This window comes from Aythya fuligula, chromosome 14 (genome assembly GCF_009819795.1).
Source record: "Aythya fuligula isolate bAytFul2 chromosome 14, bAytFul2.pri, whole genome shotgun sequence".
In the NCBI taxonomy this organism is placed as follows: Eukaryota; Metazoa; Chordata; class Aves; order Anseriformes; family Anatidae; genus Aythya; species Aythya fuligula.
The window spans coordinates 1459346-1477129 of NC_045572.1; the positions used below are offsets into that span (position 1 = coordinate 1459346).

The window sequence follows — 17784 nt, forward strand, 5'->3', positions numbered from 1 at the left end:
AAGGACCTGGGAGTGATGGTGGATAGTCAGCTGAATATGAGCCAGCAGTGTGCTCAGGTGGCCAAGAAGGCCAACGGCATCCTGGCTTGTATCAGGAACAGTGTGACCAGCAGGGCTAGGGAGGTGATCGTCCCCCTGTACTCAGCTCTGGTGAGGCTGCACCTCGAGTACTGTGTTCAGTTTTGGGCCCCTCGCTACAAGAAGGACATCGAGGTGCTTGAGCGGGTCCAGAGAAGGGCAACGAAGCTGGTGAGGGGCCTGGAGAACAAGTCCTACGAGGAGTGTCTGAGGGAGCTGGGCTTGTTCAGCCTGGAGAAGAGGAGGCTCAGGGGCGACCTTATCGCTCTCTATGGGTACCTCAAGGGAGGCTGTAGCAAGGTGGGGGTTGGCCTGTTCTCCCATGTGCCTGGTGACAGGACAAGGGGGAATGGGCTTAAGTTGTGCCAGGGGATTTTTAGGTTAGATGTTAGGAAGAACTTCTTCACTGAAAGGGTTGTGAGGCACTGGAACAGGCTGCCCAGGGAAGTGGTGGAGTCACCATCCCTGGAAGTCTTCAAAAGACGTTTAGATGTAAAGCTTAGGGAAATGGTTTAGTGGGGACTGTTAGCGTTAGGTCAGAGGTTGGACTCGATGACCTTGAGGTCTCTTCCAACCTAGAAAATTCTGTGATTCTATGATTCTGTGAGACCTCAAGATCACTGAGTCCAACCTCTGACCTAACACTAACGAGACCTCCACTAAACCATATCACTAAGTTCAACATCTAAACGTCTTTTAAAGACCTCCAGGGATGGTGACTCCACCACTTCCCTGGGCAGCCCATTCCAATGCCTCACAACCCTCTCAGTAAAGAATATCAGTATGAACCAGTATTCTGCAAACTCCCTCGTGCTTCTTTTTGCCTTTTAGCTCCCTCTATTCTTTAGGCTGATTAGCTAAGGAATTCCTTCAACAGTTACAACTCCAGAAAGGCAGGAGACAGGAGAGAAATATAAGTATTCTAGAGCATCATCAGAAACATCATTCATACTTCAGTGGCAGTTGTACAGAGCAGAAAGGAGAGGCATTTTACTGAGACAAGTCAAAATTCAAGTAACAAGGAAAAAAAACACTCTGTTGCCTGCAAGCTGGGTATCTAAGAAATGAATGCACAATAAAAGTGATTTCTGGTTTTATATCCCCACAATTCAGCATCTTGGGAGATAAAAGAAAGAGAAGAGTAGCTAAATTATACCCTGATGTGAAAGACATTGTACAGGTTTAAAAACATATTAGGAAAACTAAAGATTCAACATGTTTCTGCCCCCTTTTAAGTGTGAGCAAATCAAAATAAAATGTTCAGAGATGTAAACTGCCTATATGTTAAAAAAAAATTAGATTTCAGTTCTCAAAACTAAGGCTCTTTGAACCAGTGAGGAATAGTCCTCTCTTACGCTTTCAGTATCTAATCTTGTCACTACTAATTTAAACTGAAACGGGTAAAATACTGCCTCTTGTATCTAACAAATGATACATCCTTCCCCATTTTATGTTTTAGCTTTACCATAAAACCCTTTTCTGCCATAATTCCTAATTTGTAGATTCATCTAGGTTTATGTAAATCTAGATTTACAAAAATTTGACACTGGACCCAAAATTCAGTAAACACAATGTTATGTGATAAAACATAATCCAGGCATATAACAAGAAAAAAGTCAACTGGCATCAATAAGACAGAAGCAGTGAAAGAATGGAAGAACTTTAAAGACGTCAATGTGCATGGAACTTGGATAAAAGCCATCATGACATAACTCATAAAGGTTCTGGCTAGCTGATAACTACGTTTCTATGCAAAGTACAACTAACCTGGAATTTATGAAAACATTTGATATAGGACTATCTGAGAACAGACAAAGAACAGTAAAGATTGATAAATAATATGTAGGAAATTGTACTGCATTGAAATATTAGATAGTGCTCAGTATAGAGAATGATCATAAGATCATCATAAGAAGATCATCATGATCTTTGTTACCATTAATATTATTTAGTGTTTGTGTGTGAAGGATATTCTTAATGAAACAAAATATGCAGGTGCTGGTCAGATGATCAGAACTAAAATACCAAAAACTTGATAACCTTGAGGACTGTAGCAAAATTAAGAACACTGATTTATGTGAAAAGTGTTATGAAATGCTAAGTCACATGTTCTTTGAACTATGCAAAAATATTTCTATCAAGAGCTAGATCCCACTGATGGAAGATGAGTGAAGGCAAAATCTTACTGTAATGTTCCAGGAATGGCTACCGCCTATGGAAGTTATGCAGTTATGAAAAAAGGCAAAGGTTGCTCTTGGAAAAAAGGGCAGGGTAAATGCAATACAGATTTCATCTGGGATACAGTTTGTGGTATGGATTTATTCATAAAGAAGGATGATAAACTATAGCAGTTGTAGAAACCAGTATTAGCTAGTTCTGCATTTCTCTTAACATAGAATCACTGAATGCACTTGCATGAAAAAGCTAAAAGAGACCAGCACATTCAAGTTTCATGAAATGAAGGCTATGAGAAATTAAGACTACCTTCCTTAAATACATTGTGAGGGTCACAGCAGTGGTGGGGAAGACATTAAGCTTGAAACAAAAAAAAAAAAAAGAGGGGGGGAGAAGACTGTTGACATAAACAATGAGTATAATTTTATGCCTTCTTGGCCATGAAAACACTTACAATGGAATTTAGAGTGTTTGTAAACATCACAAGAAAGCAGTAATGAAACAGGTATGAAACAGAACCAGCAGGCCAAGAAACTATGATACTTTCAGCATGCAAATAGTTTAAAGAAGTGAGTTTAAAGAAGTGAGTACCTGCATAAAATGACTCAAAGTCACTTTCATTCTTATTTATTCTACCCAACTGCCTACTAGCATTTTGTCTGAAGCAATTTATAATGATTAGACAGACTCAGGTTTTTACCTGGACAGAGTGACATGGTAAAGAGTAATAATTTTCTAAAGCAGCAATAAAGTTTTTCAAAGCCTCATTCTATCCTCATTCTTTAATGACCCTTTTTACTACAGTCAAAGGCAGACTAGCTACATACAGTATCATATTTTAGAATTCTTTTTTACTTTTGCAAGGCTGCAACAGAGCTAAGAGATCCACAGAGGAGCTGTCCTATCCTAACCACTATGGGAAATTAACCCCCCACCCTTTCTATGATGTAACAAATTCTGTATTTTTCATACTGCATGAATAAACAGTGTCAAGAATCTCTGTAAGCCAGAATACAGTTAGTCTGTACAGAATTCTCTCACATTACTAGTAGAAGTGGGCTGACTTCTAGAGGCTGTGCATGTCAACATATAGAAGGGGTGAATTTTAATGATAAAAATTTTTTTTGCTTACTTCAGGCATGTAAATTATTTCAAACAGCAGTATCACCAGTGCAATTCAGGAAGAGATTGTCATGTCTTTCAGTTACATTAAAATGAATGAAACCTGGACACAAATTTAAAACATATTCTTAAATGCTTTCTAAAACAGGAGAAAGAAGCTTTACCAAGCTCTTGCCAGACTGTAGTACAAGCTATGATCACTTTTCTCATGCAGAAATCCCATAATGTTTTAAAATAAATGCTATTTTAAAAACACACATTTTTTCATACTGTATCTTAATGACATTACTTTTCATTTTGCTTGCTGCATTCACCTCAATAATAGACCCCATCTATTACCTATGATTCTCCTGGAAAAGGAAATGTATCTTGAAAGTGCTGTTCTTCATTAACATCAAGTATTGCATATTTACAATATTGTCTTTATATAAGTGATGATGAGTAGTTTTTTTTCTCAAGTGCTTATAGTACCCTAAAGACTATACATTGAAAAGATACTGGAAATTTTATTTCATAACACAAGATTTATTGACATGGAAAACTTGATAGACAGTCCAGCTATTAAATCAGTATATATAATAAACTGCATTGCATGAATTGAAAGCTTAACTACAGAATAGGGTCTAGAAAAACATGCAAACCACAAAACACCTATTGCAAAAACAATTCTGGCCTCTTGCTATCTTTTATAAATGGAAACAAGCTGCAACATAGCTCAGCAGTAAAGGGGGATAAAAAACTGATAATAATCCTCATGCTCCTCACATGAACTCCAACGCCTTTGAATGAGACTTTTAAAGCTGAAAATTGTCCATCAAAACAGAATAACTTTTGTTAATCCTTGTGCCACAAATTACTAATCCATCTGGAAAGCTTTTTTTTAAATGTGTTTACAAGAATCTAAATGTCATCGGAGACACAACTAGGTTAGTAGCATATAAAAAAAAATAAAAAAGAAAGACGGATAAAAAGTCTGAAGCAGTTGACCACAGAATAAGTAGGATTTGCAGAAGTACTTACAGCTCTCAATCTCCAGCGTGCAATTCTGCTCATCCAGCGGATATCTCCGTAGGTCCATCATACAAGCAGCTGTCGTTGTAATTCTAGGAAGGAAAAAGAAGAGCTTGTTAACGTGTCTCATTCCAATCTTTCTTTGACTGCACTTGGTTGAAAGATCAAAATATATTTTTACCGACACGACTATTTTTACTAAAATACTGTATACACTGATTGTTTGTAAGTAATACCACTGCAAGGTTATGCCACTGGTGGGCAATAGACAGCTTCCCATTTATTCACCATTATCACAGTACCACAAGCTTTAATCATCAGCAATCAGTCTATCCTGAAAAAAAAAATCATCATGAATTAGAATACTACTAATTCTTTCATTATATAGTGCAGCAGTTTGAGCCAAAAAGGAAGTCTCAATGGAAAGCGGCAGAGGAAATCTAGGGATGAGCAAAGAAAGATGTGTACTTCATATCCTGCGTTAATACCCTAATCCTTTCATATGAAATTTAATTCTGTCTTCTTTTCAACAGTGCTTTCTTTGTAAATGAAATATTATTTTAGCTTCACATTAGCAAGTGAACATTTTCAGGACTGTTTTCACAAAATGTTTAGACCATAGTTGACTTGTGCCCCTGAATGACTCGAAACCTTAACACAGGTCAAGTGTTTCTTTTAAATGTTCAGACAAACATCTGTATTATTAATAGACTCTTTTGCTGATAGACCTCCTGGAAGAATAATCCTGAGCATAATCATCTGAACCAAGGCAAAATGCTCAGCAGCCTTTTATTAATGGTTTACCTGCAAGTCTTCCTAGAACATAAACAAAAATCAATTCTATTTTATTTTTTCCTCCCTCCTCCTGTGAATATGCAGTATCTGTAGAGACTGAAAAAACACACCTAAAATTTGGAATCCACCAATAGTCAAAATAGGTATATTCTGCACATACTCTAAGTAGGGCCAGGTGGGAATTTAGTGCATAAGCTAGAGGTTTCTAGCCTTTCTTCTCTCCCCCCTCTACTCTCTAAGAGCCGTTCTCCTGCACAGCTGCTAAAGCCTGGCAATTTATACAGCATCCTCAGACAAACAAGGATTTTCTTTAGTCCCTGCACTTTTCTGGTAAGTACAGCGGACTGGCCATCTGTATCTGGAAAATCTGCTTCCACATCCACAGAAGAACTTGAGCACTGTACAGCAGCCAAGTGTACATTTTTTTTTTTTTCCAGCTGAAAGTTAGGCAAATAATTTAACTCAAATCACAAAATCCAAGATGATGTAGGTGTGCCTCCAAAACGGGACCCAACTTGATAGATGAAGTATTTATAGCATGTGCAGACACCATACCACCTGATGGGATCAGCAGTTGGGATTCAAGGGATGACTGATCCTGGGTGACCAACCGTTTTCTTCTCAAAATCTTGTTGCCCTGTATGAGGGTTACTAGTCCTCTATAGAATATATTGAGACTGTTGGATAATGGCTCAAAAACTTCTTTACTACTCTTCAATCTGACAAAGAACTCTTTCACTTGATGGACCTCAATCTTTCTCCTTAAATACCTAATGACAGTTCATTAGAAGCAGAAAACTATAACTGCTAAAGATAGATTCAAAATTGACTTTAACAGTTCTTTCCACAAGGTATTAAAAAGTGTTCAAGCAATACAGCCCTCTCATTAGTGTCCTTACAGTACTATCTACCAATGCTTTGCTGTTGTTTACAGAAGAAGAAGGAAAAAAAAAAAAAGCCCTGTAAATTTCTTCAACAAAAGGAGGAGAGCAAAAGTGGAAGCAAGTTACTCCTATAAACACTGTGGAAGTCTTACCTCTTTCTTGTACATCTAGACAATATTCCTTAATTTTACATTTTAACCATACATATCTATTGGGTTCTGAGAGAATTCAATAATAAATGAACACCTTTTGGCAGTAAGTGCCTGCTTCAATCGCTACATAGCTACTCACAGAATTGCTTTTGAAAATATGTTGTTTTCCATCAGTGTGGATCACCACAAATACTTCAAAAGAAATCTTCCTGAAGTGGACAAAAGCAGGGGAGAAGAATCTTTTGGCTCCTTTGAATAGATTATTTCCAGCATTTAACAAAAGCAAAAGCAGAGCAATGAAAACGATTGGTAATTCAGTTCACTTGATCATTCTTAACCATAATGCAAATTCACTGGAATAAAAAAGGAAATCTGTCCTTTCCTCTCTTCATGCCTCCCTCATATTTTTACCCTGAATTTTCTCACCTTTGGAAAAATAGAAATAGTTCTCTCTCATCTTCAAAATTATTTAAGCAACAAAGCTACCTTTTAATAATTATTAATGGCTTGCAATTCACATTGAATAGCTAAACAAAATTACTAATGCAAGAGCACAGAAGAATTGCCACCTTTAAATGCTCTTAAATTCAAGACTCATGATCTATACCTTTGCAGAGGAAGAAATAATAGTTATAGCAGGTAGGAATGCCTGAAACAGGCATTCTGCATCTTCCCCAAAGCAGAGCTATTACAATTTTCATAAAGGGATTAAAAATATTTTTTATATAAATATATACTAGCAAGGACTAGTGCACAAAATATAAAATTGTTTTTTGCATAACATAGCCTTGAGTACAAACAATGGAAAAAATGACAGCTTTTAAAAAAACAACACTGACTCAACACACTAGTCATTAGAATGATAACAGAATAACTGCTCTCAGACAGTGTGAAATGAAACACATTACAGAACTGTTTCATACACTGATCTTTTTATCTGCTGTGAAAGAAAGAGAAACCTTATGATGTTTCATTTCATGACTCTTAATGATGCAAACCAGTGCAAAGAAACCTTCACCCTGATTATCTTGCAGGGAAAGTGAAGTTTGCTGTCAATAATTCCAAAAATAATACCTATTACTTCTGAGAAAACAGAAAATCTGCCCTTGTCTCCAAACCTTTGGGGAGGTTCTGTGCTTCATAGGACCTGGAAACTGACACTGCTCCTTTCTCAGGCCATAAGGAACTCTTAAAACACTTTCATATTTTAAGTTTTGCAGAAAATAATACTGTCCTGGTAGTTGAATAATACTACTGTCCTACTAGTGGTTCTTTTTTTCAGTGCTACACAGGGGACAGTTTTTCAAAATCTAATAGATGTTGGCCTTCCTACAAGCTGAAGTAGAATTTGAAAATCAAAAAAGCAACTAAAATAGTTCTGATATCGCTGCAGAAGAAAGAACACCACTAGAGACTGGAGAGCAACGCTACTGGTATGTGGAGACGGACAGAATACAAAGCCCTCATGGAGCTGCTGCAGCTCAGCAAAGCTGTAGGGAGTAAGTCACAGCAGAAACTTATCTTTGCCCTGGAAGGAAACAGGTCTGACCTATTACAGACAGAACAGAAATGATGAGAAAGGAGGTGACAATTTCAGATAGTTCCTCAGAGAAGAGTGGTAGTATGAGATCTATATAATACTCTTAGCTCTAGCACTGACACATCACAATCCTAATGAAAAAGAGACAAAGCTGAAGCCCAGGAAAATGAAAGATCAATTATTTCTTCAAGTGTATGCACGTATACAATGTCCAGTCAAAAGCAATGTGAAATTTTGCTTCAGATCTCTGTGTCTGAAGGCAGAATCTGACTCTCCATTAACAATTTCTGGACAAATCCAAAGAGTTTGCAAGGAAGTCATGCTCTTTAACTGACTGTATCTCTATCGGGACTTCAACAGAATGTTATGTGCCCACCAACTGGCAATCACTATCTCTCTGAATTCGTTACTGAAACCACGCACTGCAGCTATACCCACTGTTCACTTCTGCTTCTTGGAAACAGTCCTGCTGCGTGACAGTTGGAAACAGCAGCAGCAGCAGCCAGCATACTCAATTTCAAATACATGGAAATCTGGGAAAAAAAAACAACACTGTAATGTGATATATCACTCTCCTGAACACTAATACTGGATTTAAACATGCGTCACGGTTGCTATAAGTACTAACAGATTGACATTTAAATTAAAAAACATTTATTACTAATTATAGAGGTCACGGAGGTCTTCTTCCTTCTGTTTATTCACACCAAGCATAAGCTTCCCTTATATAATCTTAGGTTAAGAGCTGGCTTTCACAAAGGATAAACAGTGACATTTCTACAAGTCCATCGTTAAAACCAAACATTCAGCTACTGACTGCTATGATCTTTCAACTTTCCTGCCTAACTAACCTGATTTCCTTTTATGATAAGATCACCTGTATGGTGGACCAAGGGAAACCAGCTGATGTGATTTTTTTGGACTTCAGCAAGGCTTTTGACACGGTTTCCCATAGGATCCTACTGGACAAAATGTCCACCATACAGCTAAATAAAAACATCATACGATGGGTGAGCAATTGGCTAACGGGCAGGGCCCAAAGGGTTATGGTAAATGGAGCTGCGTCAGGCTGGCGGGCGGTCACCAGTGGGGTCCCTCAAGGCTCCATTTTAGGGCCGGTACTTTTCAATATTTTTATAAACGATCTGGATGTAGGAATAGAGGGTATTTTGAGCAAGTTTGCTGATGACACCAAACTTGGAGGAGTTGTGGACTCAAATGAGGGCGTAAAGGCCTTGCAGAGGGATCTGGACAGGTTGGAGAGCTGGGCGATCACCAACCGCATGAAGTTCAATAAGAGCAAGTGCCGGGTCCTGCACCTGGGACGGGGAAACCCTGGCTGCATGTACAGACTGGGCGATCAGACGCTGGAGAGCAGCCTAGAAGAGAGGGATCTGGGGGTCGTGGTAGACAGCAAGTTGAATATGAGCCAGCAGTGTGCCCTGGCAGCCAGGAGGGCCAACCGTGTCCTGGGGTGCATCAAGCACGGCATCGCTAGTAGGTCAAGGGAGGTGATTGTCCCGCTCTACTCTGCGCTGGTGCGGCCTCACCTCGAGTACTGTGTGCAGTTCTGGGCACCACAGTATAAAAAGGACATGAAACTGTTGGAAAGTGTCCAGAGGAGGGCTACGAAGATGGTGAAAGGCCTTGAGGGGAAGACGTACGAGGAACGGCTGAGGTCACTGGGCCTGTTCAGCCTGGAGAAGAGGAGGCTGAGGGGAGACCTCATCACAGTCTACAACTTCCTCGTAAGGGGGTGTTGAGAGGCAGGAGACCTTTTCTCCATTAACACTAGTGACAGGACCCGCGGGAACGGGGTTAAGCTGAGGCAGGGGAAATTTAGGCTGGACGTCAGGAGGGGGTTCTTCACAGAGAGGGTGGTTGCACACTGGAATAGGCTCCCCAGGGAAGTGGTCACTGCACCGAGCCTGTCTGAATTTAAGAAGAGATTGGACTGTGAACTTAGGCACATGGTCTGAACTTTTGGGTAGACCTGTGCGGTGTCAAGAGTTGGACTTGATGATCCTTAAGGGTCCCTTCCAACTCAGGATATTCTATGATTCTATGATTCTAAATAATGCATAGAACTCTCAGTGTAGTTTAATGTGAAAAAAGTAGAAATGGTTTTGCTGATATTGATACCTTCGTTTGAAATGAAATGATATAGTCAGGCCACAGAGAGCCTGTAATATGCTCTCTTCTAATACCACTTCTCAAAATTTCATGAGTATCTCAGCCTAGCTTGTTTTTCTTATTCCTTTCCTCATTTCCTTAGTCATTACCCTGTCCAACCCTCACATACTTAGATGCTCTCTCAAAACACTAAGTGTTATTTGTTAAAGCTAGAACTCATGACCATAAGTTAAGTATATGATGCTTAAACCTTTTCTAAGGATAATACAAGATTCAAATCAAATTTTGGAGCTGACAAAAATCAAGGAGCTGGAACAAATGCAGAAACTTCAACCTCTAAGTTTTGTTGGTTTACACTGTTGATTAAAGAAGAATAAAAGATGTTTTAGAGGAAAGAAATATTGGTCTGCGATCTTTTTCAGGAAGAAGCTCTCCATTTCTCTGCTGAAGGATTGGCTGTTGTGCTATCTGCTCATGGAAAACTGGTGAATTTGGCTCTTATTTCATAGTAAAAGAATTGTGATTCTGAAGAATGATAATTTTGTTGCTGCAAATGATAATTTTCATGCAGCAATGCCCAGCTTTCTACTCTCTCCCCACAAAGCTCTCTAAACTGTTGTTTAAATTAGATAAGCATTGCCTTCTATCCTGTCACTGAGTCCAAAACTCAGCCACAACATCATGTTCATAATTTAAATCCCTGATAAAAGCAGACGTCACTCTACAGAAAATCTTCTGGTACAATAATCTCAGCTTTAGACTGAAGGTATTCAGGCCTCTCTCTGAAATACTACATGCTCCTTAGAAGATTAACACCCATATAACACAATGAAACAGCTATGCCAGAAGAACTAGGAGGAGCACTTCAGATTTTTAATATTTTATCACTGGGAAATGCATCTTTGTCTTTCAGCATTCACTTCACTTCTCCCTTTCAAGAGAAATAATAAATAAACAAAAGGAAGATCCATAAAAAACTATAGCATTTACAGAACAGTGAAGCAATATAAACTGTGCTGACAGCACAAAGAACTACAGCCTTGGAGGAAAAATCCAGTACATCTCCTCTGCTTATACATAGTTCATAGCCCTTTTGCTTTACGCCTAACAATATAAAACTGAAAGTTTTACTTTCAAACATTTTGCAAAATGTTTCTTATTCCGGTTGGAAAGATTACATGTCCATTTCACTAAGATAACATCAGCACTGCAACAAAAATTGCTTAATTTCAGCTTCTTTCTCTTAAAAATTTACACTACTACCAGCCAAGACATGCTGCATACAACAGAGAAGTTATATATTCAAAACACCTTTGAACAAGTTGTGTTCTTTTTAATGGGAAAAAAGTTTATAATTACTAAAGTTCTAAGAGAAAATTGTTTAATTTCATTTGTTTCAGAACATATGAAACACACTTTTCACAACCTTTCTTTTTTTTTTTCTTTTTTTTTTTTCTTTTTCTTTTTTTCTTTTTCTTTTTCTTTTTCTTTTTCTTTTTCTTTTTCTTTTTCTTTTTCTTTTTCTTTTTCTAGAAATTCCACTTTATATACAGGAGGGTATGAAAAGAATAAAGTTTTCTGCATTCTCTTTTAAAAATAGTTACTTAACAATTCTGAAATTATCTATATAATCTAGATTCTCAAACTGTGGAAGTGAGCTAGAGCTCTCTAAGGAGCCACATGGATTTGGTTCTTTCTCAGTGCCTAAAATAATTGGTAGCTAGTTCTGGTCAGTATGTTGAACTGTATACACATCCTACATTAATATTGTTTATTCCTGATGATAAAAATATAACAATTAAATAATTGAAGAACTGGGGGGAGGGTGGGGGGGGGGAGGGAAGGAAATAACTTCTCCACAGGATACGTACTTTTCAGTGCACAAATTTTGGAGATAATGCTGCTGCTAAAAATGTAGAAAAATTATTTCATATAGCAAGAGCTTTGCCCACAGCCTACCTGTTTATGTCTACAATAGCAGTACCATCCTATACTGCAATGCTTTTATTTGAGAGAACAGTCTTATTTTCCCAGGAATCTGCATCTAAATGTTAAATCATGTGCTTCTTAGAAACAAATGTGTAAACTGCTTCCTACCCACAAAATGTCTGCAGCAGCCAACCTCCAACAGCTGCTGGGCACAGCTCCTCATGGAACCAGCTTTCAAGTCAGGTGGTGGTGGTGTTTACACAACCTGCAGCTCCTGCACTTTTCTCTGTTGGTGAAGAATATGTACTCTGGATAATGATCTCACAAATAAACTGCATTTGCTATTTCTCCATCTTCTTAATTTGTCATTTGTGACAGAATTAATCCTGCAAAACTCTTTCTTCTCATAAAACACCACCAAGAATATTACCAATTACATGTCCATCCAAGGAAACATCCAAGTGGATGATCTGACAATATGGTATTTTCAGTATTCTGGAGAAAGGAATTTCTACCTGAGCTAAAAATTAATATGGAAGTCAAAACAATCTGCAGTAGAAAAGGCACATTCAATTTTATGATTGCAGCTTATTTAGTAATTCTTACAGAAGAAGCATGATGAGAGCCCAAATCATCTATTGCTTTTGTTTTTGGGGGTCAGAATAAGACACCTCATTTTCTACAGGGAAATGTCAATAGAAATAATAAATCTAAGTAAATTCTTCATAAGCAGAAATATTCTCAGATCCGAAAAGGAGAGAAAAAAGTCAAACAAAAACACACATCTCTAGCGCAGACCTAAAATTTTGTTTCCTTCAAGAACCTTTAAAGCAAAGCAGTGGCCTGTAAAATTCTAATGCTCACAAAATTGTAAGACAAGAGTAAAACAGTAAAATGAAGCTTCCCTGTCCTAAAGTGGGACTGGTCCTTAAAAAGCAATCACACAAGGAGACAGTTAGCAGTCAGAATTAAAGCAAACTGTGTAAAATACTGTACGGTGACAGACACAGGTTAATCCTTATTAAAACAATTATGATTACAAAAGACTGGAATTGAGGATAGAGGTACTGACTCCCTACATGATTGTAGGATTTCAGTTAGACTAGTGCTTTCTATTTTTTTTTCTCATTAAGCAATTCACTATGTATCTTTATTATTTGAGGGAAAAAAAACAAAAACAAAAACAAACAAACAAACAAACAAAAAAACATCTCACAACTTATCATTTCTTTCCTCTTCACCTTGTTCTAATAGAACTTCATCATTGTTAGGAATGAAGCGTTCAATTATCTTGTCTTTATTTACTCTTCTACTTTCTCTCTGTAAACAACTGGACATTCCCCAAAGCAGTACCAATTTGATCCACTACAGGGCAGTTAACTCACCTACTGCAGCTCTAATGTGCTCTGCATGCCTGAAGTACTCATGTAGAATGGAGCCCCTTACCTCTATTAATGCAATCTTTCCTCCTCTACCTGAGAAAGGTCACCCACTATCAAACAGCTTTTCAAAATCCAGAATAAAATTATTTATTTCTGATGAACGTTGAAAGCACAGGCAGCATCTAAGCACATCAGAAAGGCCCTCGTGCCAGTGCAGCTTAATTTCTCTGCTGTTCTCATCTTCCTCTAAGCTTAACACAATACAAGCAAAAATGGGAATGAGAAACTGTCCATTTTGTATTACCAGTAAGCAAGGCAGTCCAGTGTAAGTGTCCAATTTAAGTCCAGTGTAATCATTCAGTAGAATAAACCAAATATCCTTGTAATTGACAATTATTATAAGATCAATATCTCTTGCTTTGTTTGAATAAACATTTCAGCTTTGCTCTGGTATTTAGGGAACAGTAAGAGACACTTATCCAGAGACATAATTCCACCCCACTGACATCCTTTCAAATATCACTATAATACCAACCGTCAATAAAGAAGGAACACAAACAAATAACACAGATAATCTTAAAGTCTCAAAGCATCTGATGCATTGCCCTCAGACTATAGGCCTCCAATGCTAGCTGATATTAACATCACCATTGTCTAGATACAAAACATCGATACTAATGTATCGATGTAATTTCACCTTTAATTTTACTGAATGACCATTGTTTGTAGTTAGCATGTAATGCTTCACTACCCTCCTTTGTCTCAAACTATTTATTTCATTTGTGAAGTTCATGAGAGATTTTGCTAGGCTCACGAATACATATATCACTGCTCCTGGTAAACTAAAAAGTAAAGGGATTATATTTCAGTGAAGTTGAGATAATCACTATAGATTTTAACCTGGTATCAATAATATCGATGTATGTAATACTAATTGCAAACATGCTTGAATATACCCACCTGATTAAAAGATTGGCATCTCCAATGGGCATGTACCAGGTTTTAAATATAAGTAAATAAATGAAATTACACCTGTAATGAGAAACCTGCTTCCTCAGTACCTTCCTCTTGTGTTTTTAAGCTTTGTGACTTGGTATTTTCAAAAATACATCTTTCAGGATCCAAACCAAATGCCTCTGGGCAGCCAATTACTCCTTGGAATAATAACATATAATTATATACATACAATGTATAATACATAATTATATATAATTATATAACAATTCTCCTCCCTTGTTACATTCTGTTCCTGCTTTCCAGGGCTCCTCCCTGCAGTTGTATGTTTCTTTTTTACAGCCAAATACTATATCAAATCCCTACCAATCAGACTAAGAACTGGTTTTCAGCAATTTAGAACCATTACAAATCACCTAGTTTGTTATCCTCAATTTTACACAAATCTTTACTGTCAACAACTCCACATTGTATTTCACCACTAGACCATCAAAGTCAATGTATAGATTTCACACAGCAAACAAAATCTGACCAAAATATGAATTTTATGACACCCCAACTAGAATCTAGTACTGATCCATCCAGTTTAATTCCTAGGTATATTAGCTTTTTCCATGATTTTTATCTAATTTCTCTGCACCATTTTAGTTACTAATTCCTGTAGCTCATAGGTTAGCAATAAATCATATATATATATATATATATTTTTTTTTTTTTCCCAAAAAATTTCAATTTTATATTTTAATATTTACAGCAAAGTTACTATTACATACTTGGGAAGAACAATAAAAATAAAATAATTTAGTCAAATTGTATTTATTGATTTTTGAAAGCTACAGTGTCAGCCCATTATAACACTGCAAGCAAACATCATGGACTGGTTTCCACAGTCAGTTTTTAAAACCATTCATTCATGCATTTAGAGTGCAGGTATAGCAGTACTGTGGGCCTACTTCGAGACAGAGTGCGACAGCTGCCGTAGTACACAGTGAACTGGACTGTCTCATAGAATTAAAAGGGGCATTGTGAAATTACAGGCATATGCTTGGGGGAAAGAGCTCATGGTTCTTTCTGAGGCTATTGTCATGTTCATAGACTAGTTATTACTGAACAGATTGAACATATCATTTGAGTCCCCACAAGAGAAAGCTTTTCCCTAGAAAAGGCAGAAACTGAAAGTGTTGAAATCACTCAAATTTTGGAAAAAACAAACAAAAAAAAGAGTACAAACCCATATACCGCTGATAAAATTTTCACTTCCAGCTACCTCTCTTGCTTTTAACTTTGAACCAGTCATGAACCAATCATCCCCACATATTTGCCATGGTCTACAGAAAGAGGATGATATTGCACTGGTAAGTGAGAGGGAGGCTGTATTATCAAACAAAGGACAAAGAACTATCCTGCTCATTGGATTTGAATTGCTTGGTTTTGTTTTGTTTTTGTTTGTTTGTTTTGTTTTGTTTTTGTTCCTAGAAGATTCACTTGGTTTTATTAAGCAAATTAGGTCATTTATTAGGTAGAATATACTTTTATTTAACGTTTGAAGTATATGGATTATTTAACAATTAGTGATTTAGCACTCATTCACTCTTCCAAGCTACATTGCTAGGCATTTATGTATGCCAAACAGAATATATCATAAATGAATAATTGAATCATTTATAGGTTTATGGATGAGACAGGTTTACAACTAAAGTTGTTTTTTTTTCTCCCTCTTTTTTTTTTTTTTTATTTTAATAAGGGAAATAGTATGTGTGGTAAACAAAAAACACTTTGAAGTACAGAGTAAATGAGACACTATGTCAGACAAAAAAAGTACAATAAGAACACAAACTATGGGTATGCAAATAAGAATCACAGAATCAACAGAAGGTTGGAGGAGACCTCTAAAATCATCTAATCCAACCTTTAACCTAGCATTAGGAAAATTGTTCACTTAAAATGACTCCCAAAATTCTTAAGATTAGCAACAATTTTTTTTTATTACAAACCATATTTAGCCAAAAAAGCAGTATCCACAAATCATTGAGACATTTTGTAAAGCATCCTATACATAGGCATGAAGAACAAACCCCCAGTGAGACAAAGCTACAAAACTTCGCCCTTCACCTGAGCCCTGTACATTCACCAAGCATCAGTGAAGCTTCCCCACCCCAATTAACAGACAGATCTAGTGCAGTTTAATAAATCTTTAATCTTAATTTAATAAATCTTTAATCCTTTAATAAATCACCTGTTTGTGTTGTGGCTACAAACCACATAACCACATCTGAACAATTATTCCATCTGAACACTGAAGGACAACAAAAATTTAGAGGATAGTTTTTAGGCCTCATTCACAGCATACAGATACCAAATGACAGATTAGCACCAAGTGACTTTAGGTAAGACTACTACAGAGGGAAAAAATAAATACATAAATACCTATGGTTTTATATATAAAATGCTACAATGGAAAGAACATCCTTCTGAAGTGCTTTAAGATAGGTCTGACTTGAACAAAATATGAACAGTTTATTCTGCACATTTCACCCTAAACATTGTTCTTTTTCCTACTCAACCTGATCAGCACATAGGCATCTGTGGAGAAAGCTTGATTTATTTATTTTTTTTTTTTCTCCTGACACCATACCTAAGCCATTAAACCTTTTTAAAAAATAAATTAGTAATAAAACTACCTTCTATCACATTTTAGATGTTGTGCCTGGACTCGGCACTTTTCTTTTGTATTGTGTTAGGCTCATAACTTCAATTCTCTGTCTTGTATCTGGTTTATTTTAAATACCAAATGCATTTGCAACTTTCAAGCTGTTGAAGAATTCAGCCATTTTCTGCTTCCTTTAGTATTTAGCGATGGTACTTAATGCTACCTTTTAATTTTTGTTTGCAGCAATATTACTTTGAAAATGGGAATCCGTGTTCTCCTTTAGCATTTTCAGAACTGTATCTACATTTCAGAGAAATTCAACCTAAGCTAGGGGTTTATCGACATATAAGGATAGCATGCAGTTTTTTTTTAGTTTTTCTTTAACAGAGTCAAACCTACTGACTGCAATTAGCAGGCACCTAAGTTAACTCCAGCTATCCTACTGAAATTCAGTTTCCCCAGGACTACACGCACTTCTGTGCCAAAATTAAGGTGTTCAGTTATGACCCTTCTGTTTCTTATCACAGAATCTTGGAACAGCTTGTGTTGGAAGGGCCCTTAAAAATCACCCAGTTCCACCTCCTTCCCTCTCCCCCCCCTGCCATAGGGAGTGACATCACCCACTAGATCAGGTTGACCAAGGCCCCATCCAGCCTGGCCTTGAACATCTCCAGGGAAGGGGCATCCACAGCTTCTCTGAGAAACTTATTCCAGTGGTTCACTACCACAGCAAAGAATGTATTTCTGAATTTCTTTCTTATCTTCATTTCAGAGGAACATTAACGTCATTTGAAACAGAAGTGACAAAAAAAAAAAAAAAAAGGCAATCTTCTGACATACTAGCAGCATCATACTGTCAACAAGAACTGAAAACCTAATAAGCTATAGAAAACATAATACATCAGAAATATAAAGACCACTTTTGTATGCATTGAATATTCAGGTGGTCCTCTCCTGTTTTTAACCTAATACCTTTAAA

General features: G+C 37.1%; 1 protein-coding gene across 2 annotated transcripts in view; it reads right to left on the reverse strand.

Annotated features, from left to right (window-relative positions):
- Positions 1 to 17784, reverse strand: part of GABRB2 (gamma-aminobutyric acid type A receptor subunit beta2) — a 162469-nt gene that overhangs the window by 62824 nt on the left and 81861 nt on the right. For both annotated transcript variants that reach the window (XM_032197254.1, XM_032197256.1), the window contains exon 6: positions 4396 to 4478. In XM_032197254.1, coding sequence (XP_032053145.1) covers positions 4396 to 4478 — 83 coding nt within the window. The remainder of the gene's footprint in view (positions 1 to 4395; positions 4479 to 17784) is intronic.